The 12,671-nt window shown below is 46.0% G+C and overlaps 1 protein-coding gene across 1 annotated transcript; it reads left to right on the top strand.

The window, feature by feature from the left end:
* The first annotated feature begins 5,846 nt into the window (after positions 1-5,846).
* LOC147963490 (uncharacterized) lies at positions 5,847-6,477 on the top strand. The gene is made up of 2 exons (XM_087531319.1): positions 5,847-6,003; positions 6,306-6,477. Exons 1-2 carry the CDS (start codon positions 5,868-5,870, stop codon positions 6,437-6,439), a joined length of 270 nt encoding a protein of 89 aa, XP_087387445.1. The 5' UTR covers positions 5,847-5,867; the 3' UTR covers positions 6,440-6,477.
* The last annotated feature ends 6,194 nt before the right edge of the window (positions 6,478-12,671 follow it).

Raw genomic sequence — 12,671 nt, 5'->3', positions numbered from 1 at the left:
TGCAAGTGGGAGACTGAAGGAAATATGCCCTAGAGGCAATAATAAAGTTATTATTTATTTCCTTATTTCATGATAAATGTTTATTATTTATGCTAGAATTGTATTAACCGGAAACATAATACATGTGTGAATACATAGACAAATAGAGTGTCACTAGTATGTCTCTACTTGACTAGCTCGTTGAATCAAAGACGGTTAAGTTTCCTAGCCATAGACATGTGTTGTCATTTGATTAACGGGGTCACATCATTAGAGAATGATGTGATTGACTTGACCCATTCCGTTAGCATAGCACTTGATCGTTTAGTTTGTTGCTATTGCTTTCTTCATGACTTATACATGTTCCTATGACTATGAGATTATGCAACTCCTGTTTACCGGAGGAACACTTTGTGTGCTACCAAACGTCACAATGTAACTGGGTGATTATAAAGGTGCTCTACAGGTTTCTCCGAAGGTACTTGTTGGGTTGGCGTATTTCGAGATTAGGATTTGTCACTCCGATTGTCGGAGAGGTATCTCTGGGCCCTCTCGGTAATGCACATCACTTAAGCCTTGCAAGCATTGCAACTAATGAGTTAGTTGCAGGATGATGTATTACGGAACGAGTAAAGAGACTTGCCGGTAACGAGATTGAACTAGGTATTGAGATACCGACGATCAAATCTCGGGCAGGTAACATACCGATGACGGGAACAATGTATGTTGTTATGCGGTTTGACCGATAACGATATTCGTAGAATATGTAGGAGCCAATATGAGCATCCAGGTTCCTCTATTGGTTATTGACCGGAGAAGTGTCTCGGTCATGTCTACATAGTTCTCGAACCTGTAGGGTCCGCACGCTTAAAGTTTGATGACGGTTATATTATGAGTTTATGTGTTTTGATGTACCGAAGTTAGTTCGGAGTCTCGGATGAGATCGGGGACATGACGAGGAGTCTCGAAATGGTCGAGACATGAAGATTGATATATTGGAAGCCTATGTTTGGATATCGGAACTGTTCCGGGTGAAATCGGGATTTTACTGGAGTACCGGGAGGTTACCGGAACCCCCCGGGAACTTAATGGGCCTTAGTGGGCCTTGGTGGAAGAGAGGAGATGCGGCCAGGGCAAGGGCCGCGCCCCTCCCCCTAGTCCGAATAGGACAAGGAGAGGGGGGCGGCGCCCCCCCTTCCTTCTTCTCCTCCACCCCTTTCCCCTTCTCTCTCCTAGTCCAACAAGGAAAAGGGGGGGAGTCCTACTCCCGGTAGGAGTAGGACTCCTCCTGGCGCGCCCCCTCTAGGCCGGCCACACCTCCCCCCTTTCTCCTTTATATACGGGGGCAGGGGGCACCCTAGAGACATAACAATTGATCGTTTGATCTTTTAGCCGTATGCGGTGCCCCCTACACCATAGCCCACCTCGATAATACTGTTGCGGTGCTTAGGCGAAGCCCTGTGTCAGTAGATCATCATCATCATCGTCACCACACCGTCGTGCTGACGAAACTCTCCCTCAACACTCGGCTGGATCAGAGTTCGAGGGACGTCATCAGGCTGAACGTGTGCTGAACTCGGAGGTGCCGTGCGTTCGGTACTTGATCGGTTGGATCGTGAAGACGTACGACTACATTAACCGCGTTGTGCTAACGCTTTCGCTTTCGGTCTACGAGGGTACGTGGACAACACTCTCCCCTCTCGTTGCTATGTATCACCATGATCTTGCGTGTGCGTAGGATTTTTTTTGAAATTACTACGTTCCTCAACAGTACGGGCACAACAGGTCCACTTCGGCCCAAGGCTCCACCATTGGGTTTTGCCTAAATACACGTGGATGCTGCCGTTCGGCTAGGGAGAGGCGGGTCAGCAGCTTCGGTATGCCGTGATTCAAGTGGAAATTATCTTGGGAGCTCCGCTCTTGTGGTGGAGGGCGTGGATGATCCAGCTTCTTTGGAAGCGTTGGCATGCAGAGAAGCAATATGCCTCGCGGAGGATTTTCTCATCAACAACTTCATAGTTGCATCGGATTGCAAGCAAGTTGTCTCGGACATCAATTCGGGCGGCAGAGGACAGTATGGGGCCATTGTGTCTGAAATCAATCTTCGGTCTACTCTTTTTCAATGTTCTTTTTCTTTTGAAAGTCGTGCTGTTAATTATGAAGCACATAGCCTAGCCAAATTCTCTCTTAGAAGGGGTCCAGGGCGCCACTTGTGGCTTGGCGATCCCCATGACCGGTCTTGTATCCCACTCTCTGTGGATTTTGAGTAATAAAATTTGGCTTACCCCTAAAAAAGACTGTTTGACGTGTGTTTCTAAAAAAAAGACTGTTTGGCGCATAATGCGTCAAACAGAGAATTCCTTTGAGCCTACTTATTTTTCGGAACCATCAGGTTATATTGAATCGTAACAACGTTCGAGGGAATACAAATAATATTTGGTAAAGAAAGAAGCCAAACACGGCCCCCCGATGGATAAAGATGCATATGCGCAAAATAGCCTCCTAGAGAGAGATTGACCGGAAGTCGTCAGTGTGTATGTGCATTGTTTTGGCGAAGTTCATTGCCAAAAGTAGCCTCCTAGAGAGAGATCATCGTCTGCTATCGATTTCACCAAGAATGGCAGCATAATGACACGCTGGCGAGGATTTGATGTTGTTGATGACTTCCAGGCAATATGCTGCGACGAAAATCGAGGTTTGGTGAAGAGCCATGGCAAGTGAAAGAGCTTTGTTGCAGGCCTGCGCCACCAAACTAGCGGGGTTCACCAATCCTTCATAAACGACTGCCGACCGAGATAAGTTTCATGCTTGTCCATGCAAATCGCAGCCACAGCTCAGCGGGTGGGGGGAGCATTGGCATGTTTCACCCCAGTTACATGCGGCCCCCTAGACTTCTCAAATCACATGCATGGGTCGCTTGCACGTCCTCAAGAAACTTGTTTATGAACATGAACCTGCTCGAGAATTGCTTGTCATGAATCACACGTCCACGTGCCCAGTAGATGGCCCACATGGCGAGGAGGATTCTCACGAGCTCATCCTGCGACGAAGTATGGAATAGCCAGAACAACCATAGCTTAAAATAATTACCTCCACTAGTTCCTCATCCATTAAAGCCCATACACAGTGAGCAATTCTGCAGTGGATCGGAGAGTGTCGCCATGAGTCGTTTGCAGCCAAACATATCAGGCATTCAGGGGTAGTCGCCATGTTCTGATGCTTTCTAACATCACTTGCAGGAATTAATGATCTAGCAACTCTCCATGTGAATACCTTCACCTTTGAGAACATTGATGTTCCGTAGCTTTCACTAGATTCTCCTTCCAGGACTGGGTTGGAATGCCCATCTACCTCCTCAAGCCAATCTAGGAGCTGATTCTTCCTCGTCGAAAGGAGCATGTACGTAGATCACATAGTAAACGTGAACTGTCGCAAACACGAGAGTGCAATGAAGATGGATGATCTTCACGGGGTTAACGTGTATTGACGAAGTTTAATTAGTGCGGGGCGAGAGATTTTTAATTAAGTCTCTCCCTCACACACCGCGCGAAGTTAATCTAGCAACAAAAAATTGTGCGATAGGCGGAAAGCGTCTTACCTCCTTGGAGGGACGCATTGCATGTTTATATGGCAGGGGTGCATCTCCCTGGATAACAACGCATACAAGAGTTTGTTCAGATTACATGCTTGGAGAAGAAGGGTTAAGAGAGAGGAGTTTGGTTAGAGGAGATATCCACCGAAACTACTTAAACATGTATCCCTATGTCTATCTCTACAATGCTGCGTTTTAACACCCTCCCTTAATCACAACTTCATCAAGTTGAGATTATACTTGAAGTCTTCAAAACTCTGTGTGGGCAAAGCCTTGGTGAATTGCTACCTCTTGAGCATTGCGTTGGATTTCCTTAAAAAGGAAAGGATGATGCAGCAAAGTAGCGTAAGTATTTCTCTCAGTTTTTGAGAATCAAGGTATCAATCCAGTAGGAGGCTACGCGCAAGTCCCTCGTACCTGCACAAAGCAAATAACTCCTCGCAACCAACGCGACAAGGGGTTGTCAATCCCTTCACGGTCACTTACGAGAGTGAGATCTGATAGATATGATAAGATAATATTTTTTGGTATTTTTGTGATAAAGATGCAGAGTAAAATAAAAGCAAAGTAAAAAGCAAAGGAAATAACTAAGTATTGGAAGATTAATATGATGAAGATAGACCCGGGGGCCATAGGTTTCACTAGTGGCTTCTCTCAAGAGCATAAGTATTTTACGGTGCGTGAACGAATTACTGTTGAGCAATTGATAGAATTGAGCATAGTTATGAGAATATCTAGGTATGGTCATGTATATAGGCATCACGTCTAAGACAAGTAGACCGACTCCTGCCTGCATCTACGACTATTACTCCACTCATCGATCGCTATCTAGCATGCATCTAGAGTATTAAGTTCATGAAAATAGAGTAACAACTTAAGCAAGATGACATGATGTAGAGGGATAAATTCATGCAATATGATAAAACCCCATCTTGTTATCCTCGATGGCAACAATACAATACGTGCCTTGCTGCCCTTACTGTCACTGGGAAAGGACACCGCAAGAAACCCAAAGCTAAGCACTTATCCCATTGTAAGAAAGATCAATCTAGTAGGCCAAACCAAACTGATAATTCGAATAGACTTGCAAAGATAACCAATCATACATAAAAGAATTCAGAATTGATCGAGTCTGACAAAGTTGTTCTGAACATTTCTTGAAACAGGGCAAGGCCGGAGATGTATGTGCGGTGATGTCCCTGGGGTGGCGCCACTGTACCCGACGCTTGCCCTGATCGCCACAGTGGTGCTTCGGCGGCTTCCAGACCCTCTCCTGGATGTGGTGATGGTCACACCACAGCCGTGGTGTGGCTGAGTCTCCGCTACAGCTACAACCTCCCTCTGGTGAGCTCCTCCCCGTTCCTTCTTCTTTGGTGTAGCTCTTGCATGGCCTTGTCCATGATTTGGGTTGGATGTGGGGCTCTACTAGTTGCTGCAACCAAGCATCAACTCCTACTGGAGCTCTCTGGTGATAAATTCATGCGGTTCTAGGGTCTGTCAGTAGCTGCCCATGTGTACTTGCTTTATATATGTGCTCCTGTGATCATGATGGTGTTGATGCTTATCTTGCGTGTCTCTGGTGGTGGTGGTGTTGACAGCAGTTACACACCTAGCTTGTAACTAATATCCTTACTGCTAATTTACCTCAAGTTTATCTGAACATGGTTGAAATGAGCGCTGCAAATTTTGATGTCTAAAATCAATTTTTACCTCAAGTCATTAAGTAATTATTTTCATTACATCACAGTTAGCTAAGAATATTGACTTGAATATTTTATGTATGCCCTGATGCATGTACACATACGGTTGAGCAAATTCCGAGTTGCAGTGGAACAACCTGGAGTTAGATAGGTTCAATTTTCTTTTGTTCTATTTCTAGTTTAAGCACATGCAGGTTCTAGTAAGTGTCTATGCATGTAGCTCATGAGTCGGAATATCTAATCTAATTAGGGACCACAGACCTGCTGTGTCATGTGCAAACTTGCTTCCATTCAGTTCAGAAATTTCTGAATTATTTGATGTTTGCTTTCACTCAATGATTGTGGTAGTCAAATTAGATGCCTCCTCTGCTGCAATTCACTCGTCTCCCTGTCATGGTTTGTCTTGAATTTTGGTAGTGTGACAAACACATTAGTAAATTCTAGTTTTTGGGTGCTAACTCTAGTTACTTTATATGAAGCAAAAGTTATCTTGCAGCCATCTAATATGCAATTCTAATAATATTTCATATCCTGTTTTTTAGTTGTATATGTCATTCGTGCATGAATTCCTTTTCTTATGTACCAGCTCCCTAATCATGTTTTTTGTTTTTTGGGTTGCTATCTTAGGAGAGAACCTAGTGTCTTATATGGGGAAGCAAAGCAGCAGCTCACAACTCCGACCTGCAACTCCCGATGAAGGCACAATGACGCACCATGCTGCTCCTTTGGAAGGTCGGCTCCTGGACCGTAAATTTCTCTTAATTTGTGCTCTGATTGATACCAGCTCTTTGTATTGTTGCTGCATTGATGCTAAACAATATGCTGTTAATCTGTTGTTATATTCTCACCAAATGCATGGGTTGGTACTTATCATTTGCCCTTTTACAAATATATCGCAGTTTTGCTGTTATGCGAATGTTATATGCACGGTTTCTTATTAGATCTCAACTTCAGCAGCTATTTTTCATTGTTAGGAGAATGTTATATGCACGGCTTCACTTGATTTCCTTTCTTTTTTGATTTATAACCTGTAGATATTGGCCTTCATTCGTCAAAAGTTGGTGTACAAGAGCTCCAGGAGAAGAATCCCGAAGAAAACCAGCACCCAACTATGTGTTTTAGCTCCCTGGAGCTGGCCATGTTAATATTAGGTGTATTTTATAGTTGAATACCTGATTTGTACTGCCATGACTGTAAAGTACTTTGTTTGGCCGTCGTTTGAAATTGTATGTGTTATTGCCTCTGTTTGAATTAAGTTATTGGTTATTGCACAAATAGTGAACTAACGTGGGGGGCCTAAACAACACCCTTGGTGTCCAATTTCACTAGTGAGTCCTTTAAAATGGGAAACAAACAAAAGAAAAACTGACAAGTGGGACATAATTGGATGATCTGACTAGTGGGACCTGGTCTAAAATGGAATGTAAAAAGGCCAAGGCCCAAACAAGAAATGGAAGCAAAAAGGCCAAAGGCCTAGAAAATAAAAGGCCGAATTGCTGGGCTAGGCCAATGTAGCTGACCAAAATTAAAAGGAAAAAAAATCATAAATGGGCTGAATTAATGGGCTAGGCCCATGTAGAAAACCGAATTGGACCGGGCTGAATCTTGTGCCACGTCAGATTGCCACGCTGGATGCCTACGTGGCCTGGGGAGGTTGCTAGTGACCAAAACGCCACAGTAGACGTATTATGGTCATAAACGTCTTCGACCATTCCAGAAGAAAGGTCGCTATAGTCAGTTTATGACGGCTAGCTTTTGACCTTATGTTTTTGGTCACAAAAAGGTCACAAATGGAAATTTGTGACCATTCAGTGATCAATAGTGGTGGTCACAAGTTGACATATTTCTTGTAGTGATTCAAATATTGTTCATAGATAATCTTGATCATAAACCCACAATTCATCGGTCTCAACAAACACATCGCAAAAAGAAGATTACATCGAATAGATCTCCACAAGAGAGGGGGAGAGCATTGTATTGAGATCCAAAAAGAGAGAAGAAGCCATCTAGCTAATAACTATGGACCCGAAGGTCTGAGGTAAACTACTCACACTTCATCGGAGAGGCTATGGTATTGATGTAGAAGCCCTCCGAGATCGATGCCCCCTCCGGCGGAGCTCCGGAACAGGCCCCTGTAACGCCCTCGATGCGGCTATATCTCCCACGTATCGAAGCATGACTTAGAGGCATAACCGCATTGAAAGCAATGTCGTAAGTGAGGTAATCTTCACACAACCCATGTAATACATAAGGGAAAGAGATACATAGTTGGCTTACAATCGCCACTTCACACAATACATGAATAAAGCATTACATCACACAAATACAATCAAGGTCTGACTACGGAACCAAAATAAAAGAAGAACCCCAAATGCGACAAGGTCCCCAGTCGACCCCAACTGGGCTCCACTACTGATCGACTGAACCAAAACAACACAAAGGACAAGGTCTTCATCGAGCTCCTCCTTGAGCTTGGTTGCGTCACCTGCTCGGTAACATCGGCACCTGCAAACTGGTTTTGGAAGTATCTATGAGTCACGGGGACTCAGCAATCTCACACCCTCGCGATCAAGACTATTTAAGCTTATGGGTAAAGGTAAAAGGTATGAGGTGGAGTGGCAGCAAGCGACTAGCATATATGGTGGCTAACATACGCAAATGAGAGCGAGAAGAGGAGGCAAAGCGCGATCGAGAAACTATGATCAAGAAGTGATCCTAGAACAACCTACGTCAAGCATAACTCCAACACCGTGTTCACTTCCTGGACTTCGCCGAGAAGAGAGCATCACGGTTACACACGCGGTTGATGCATTTTAATTAAGGTCAACTTCAGGTTTTCTACAACCGGACATTAACAAATTCCCATCTGCCCATAACCGCGGGCACGGCTTTCGAAAGTTCAAATCCCTGCAGGGGTGTCCCAACTTAGCCCATCACAAGCTCTCACGGTCAATGAAGGATATTCCTTCTAGCGGGAAGACCCGATCAGACTCGGAATCCCGGTTACAAGACATCCTCGACAATGGTAAAACAAGTCCAGCAACACCGCCCGAATGTGCCGACAAATCCCGATAGGAGCTGCACATATCTCGTTCTCAGGGCACACTCAGATGAGACTAGCTACGAGTAAAACCAACCCTCAAGTTTCCCCGAGGTGGCCCCGCAGGTAGCTCAGTTAGGACCAACACTCAGAGGAGCACTGGGCCGGGGGGGTTAAAATAAAGATGACCCTTGGGCAGGCCTACCCAAGGGAAAGAAAAGGCTAGGTGGCGAATGGTAAAACCAATGTTGGGCATTGCTGGAGGAGTTTTATTCAAAGCGAACTGTCAAGGGGTTCCCATTATACCCAACCGCATAAGGAATGCAAAATCCGGGAACATAACACCGATATGACGGAAACTAGGGCGGCAAGAGTGGAACAAAACACCAGGCATAAGGCCGAGCCTTCCACCCTTTACCAAGTATATAGATGCATTAATTAAATAAGAGATATTGTGATATCCCAACAAGTAAACAACGTTCCAACAAGGAACGATCTCCATGTTCCAACAAGGAACAAACTTCAATCTTCACCTGCAACTAAAAACGCTATAAGAGGGGCTGAGCAAAGCGGTAACATAGCCAAACAACGGTTTGCTAGGACAAGGTGGGTTAGAGGCTTGGTTCAACAATATGGGAGGCATGGTAAGCAAGTGGTAGGTATCGCAGCATAGGCATAGCAAAAGAGCGAGCAACTAGCAAGCAAAGATAGAAGTGATTTTGAGAGTATGGTCATCTTGCCTGAGATCCCGCAAGGAAGAAGAACGTGTCCATGAAGAAGACAAACGGACGTAGTCGAACGGGTCCTCACAAACACGACGTTACCGGAACCAACCCGAAGAAGCAAACACCGGAAAGAAGCACACAACATAGTAAACAACCAACACATGAACATGGTATGATATGCGGGATGCGGTATGCGATGCATATGCATGATTGGGAAAGGAATGATTGGACCTGGCCTCAACTTGGAAGTCAAAGAGTGCCACTGGAAAGGTGAGGTGATTTCGGTTGAAATCGATATAAATATCACCGGAATCGGATGCACGGTTTGGAAATGGCAAGCAAAACAAATGACACCGGTCTGCGATATACAGCAAGTAGCCATCTAAATGCAACAAGACAAACATGCTACAGCACTCAAACATGACAACAAAATACATGGCAGCGATACATTCAAGATGCTTAACAAAAGATGAACACTGAGCTACGTCCAATTCATCCATTAGCAGGTTCAAACAAGCATGGCAAAAATGCATTTGACAAACAGATTTCAGACTTAGTGAAATTAACACTTGTCTGGAATTTCAGATCAGATAGCACACTTTGGAGCAATAAAACTACATGCTATAGGACCTTAACATGGCAAAGCAAGGCATGGCATGAAGCTACTCAAAGAGCTTAACAAAAGTCTCTTAGTGACCTTGACTCAAAAGGGATCAGAAAATACAATTGCAAGCATGTGAACATGGCAAAAACATAATCAGGTTACAGACAGTGAAAAATTGGAGCAAGCAAATCAGATATCAAGTAGGCATGATTACGAGCTCGATGCACTCACTACAGAGCAAGTCATGACAATCTAAGTATACACCCACCAAGAATACACAAAATACAAGCTAGACATGGCAAGAACAATAACATAGCATGCACGGATCAACTACAATATCCTCGGCAAAATTGCTAACAAGTAGACAATCTGCCCAGATTCATGAAATAGAAAAAGTAGAGCTCGATTGACTCAAGCTAGGGTGCTCCATAATTGCAAACAAAGACATGGATGGATAGAGCACTACAAGATTAACAAAACATCCTTACTTATCATCCTCAAAAGAGGCATGGATCACTAGGAAGCAACATGAACATATGGCATATTGAAATAAACAGATCAAGGACTTAGTGGAAATGCTAAGTCCCTGAAATCAGCATTAACGAATGCTCCACTTTGCAAGCTTGTGCTAGTCACCACACACATCACAAAAATACATGGATAGCACCTCTGGAAAGATGGCATGGCATATAACAAAACACATGTAGAGCTCATGGGCATATCATGCACACAATAATCATGGCAAAAATGACAAATAGCTATTTGGTGCAGCAGATCTGACAATTATCTCAAATAGCATTCTTCCAACAGCATTTCGGGCATCAAGATGAACTCAAATGAAAATGATGCAATGAGATGAAATGATGTACTCTCTGAGATGAACATTTTGATATGCTATATGCTCAAATCAGAGTTACGGATGCAGAGTTACGACATGATGAACATGAGCATATGGATCTGGGAATTTCGGGGACTTAGTGAAATTATACCTCAGGAAAAGTCAACGGGTGGACGAGGTGGTGCGGGATGAGAGGATCCGGGGCGCGGGGAGGCTGTTTGGATCCAGGGACTGGTGGATCTGGTCCAGCCTCACCGGATCTGGTCAGAGTTGACTACGGTGAGGGGAGGCCGGCGACGGGAGCTCCAGGCACCGGCGGGGAGCAGGCCGCGGCGGGGCGGCGAGCTCCGGCAGGGGCGGGCGCCGACGGGAACCGGGCGGCGGCGAGGTGCACAGAGGGCGCGGGCGGCGAGCGCTCGGGCGCTGGAAGGCTGGGAGCCGGGCGGCGACGGGATGGGCGGCGCCGGCGTCTTCCGGTGGTGGCGGCGGTGGCCGGCGCAGCTCCGGCAGGCCGGAAGCCGAGAAGATGGCGGGCAGCGTGCGCGGGCTCTCCGCTGGCGGCGGCGGTTGGGCCCCGCGGGCCCGATCCGGGCCTGGGCGGGCTGCGGGGAGAGAGAGGCCGGCGGGGAGGTGACGTGGCATGGCCTGGTTGGAGGAGAGGGGCGGCGTGGCGACGTGGCGCGCCCTGATTCGCCGGGGTGACGCGTCCGGCGTACATGTCCGGTGCGGGATGGACGTGTCCGGCGGCGTGAGGAGGGAGATGGCTAGGGTTCATCCGCGAAATGATCCGAAATTTCGGGGAGGGGTGCTCTTTTATAGGTAGAGGGAGCTAGGAGAGTCCAAATGAGGTGCGGTTTTCGGCCACGCGATCGTGATCGAACGCTCTGGAAGATGGAGAGGGTTTAGGTGGGTTTTGGGCCACTTTGGAGGGGTGTTGGGCTGCAACACACACGAGGCCTTTTCGGTCCCTCGGTTAACCGTTGGAGCATCAAACGAAGTCCAAATGGTACGAAACTTGACAGGCGGTCTACCGGTAGTAAACCAAGGCCGCTTGGCAAGTCTCGGTCCAATCCGTAAATGTTTAATACCCGCACACGAAAGAAAGGTAGAAAGGGACACCGGGTGACATAGGAGCGCCGGATTGCAAAACGGACAACGGGGAAAATGCTCGGATGCATGAGACGAACATGTATGCAAATGCAATGCACATGATGACATGATATGCAATGCATGACATGCAAGCAAAGACAACGCAACAACAGCGAATAACTGGACGACACCTGGCACATCGGTCTCGGGGCGTTACACCCCAAGATGGGATCTCATGGATACAGAAAGTTACGGCGGTGGAATTAGGGTTTGGGCTCCGTATCTGATCGTTTGGGGGTACATAGGTATATATAGGAGGAAGCAGTTGGTGGAGCAAGAGGGGGCCCACGAGGGTGGAGGGCGCACCTGGGGGGGGGGGGGTAGGCGCGCCCCCTACCTCGTGGCCTCCTCCTTTATTTCTTGACGCAGGGTCCAAGTCTCCTGGATCATGTTCGGTGAGAAAATCACGTCCCTAAAGGTTTCATTCCGTTTGAACTCCGTTTGATATTCCTTTTCTTCGAAACCCTAAAATAGGCAAAAAAACAGCAATTCTGGGTGATGACCCACAAGTATAGGGGATCTATCGTAGTCCTTTCGATAAGTAAGAGTGTCGAACCCAACAAGGAGCAGAAGGGAAATATATGCGGTTTAAAGCAAGGTATTCTCTGCAAGTACTGAAATAAGTGGTAACAGATAGTTTTGTGATAGGATAAATTGTAACGAGCAATAAGTAACAAAAGTAAATAAAGTGCAGCAAGGTGGCCCAATCCTTTTGTAGCAAAGGACAAGCCGGAACAAACTCTTCTAATAGGAAAAGCGCTCCCGAGGACACATGGGAATATCGTCAAGCTAGTTTTCATCACGTTCATATGATTCGCGTTCGATACTTTGATAATTTGATATGTGGGTGGACCGGTGCTTGGGTGCTATTCTTACTTGAACAAGCATCCCACTTATGATTAACCTCTATTGCAAGCATCCGCAACTACAACAAAAGTATTAAGGTAAACCTAACTATAGCATGAAACATATGGATCCAAATCAGCCCCTTACGAAGCAACGCATAAACTAGGGTTTAAGCTTCTCTCACTCTAGCAACCCATC

This window comes from Triticum urartu, chromosome 6A (assembly GCF_056163025.1).
Source record: "Triticum urartu cultivar PI428250 chromosome 6A, HENAU_Tu73, whole genome shotgun sequence".
Taxonomy (NCBI): Eukaryota; Viridiplantae; Streptophyta; class Magnoliopsida; order Poales; family Poaceae; genus Triticum; species Triticum urartu.
The sequence above is the reverse complement of the archived record's forward strand: the minus strand, read 5'-3'. Positions and strand labels throughout refer to the sequence as shown.

Excerpts from the sequence above, each read along its gene's own strand:
- LOC147963490 (XM_087531319.1), top strand. The coding sequence starts at position 5,868 with ATGTTTTTTGTTTTTTGGGTTGCTATCTTAGGAGAGAACCTAGTGTCT. Across the intron at positions 6,004-6,305 it reads CCATGCTGCTCCTTTGGAAG|ATATTGGCCTTCATTCGTCA; the intron begins GTCGGCTCCTGG and ends TATAACCTGTAG.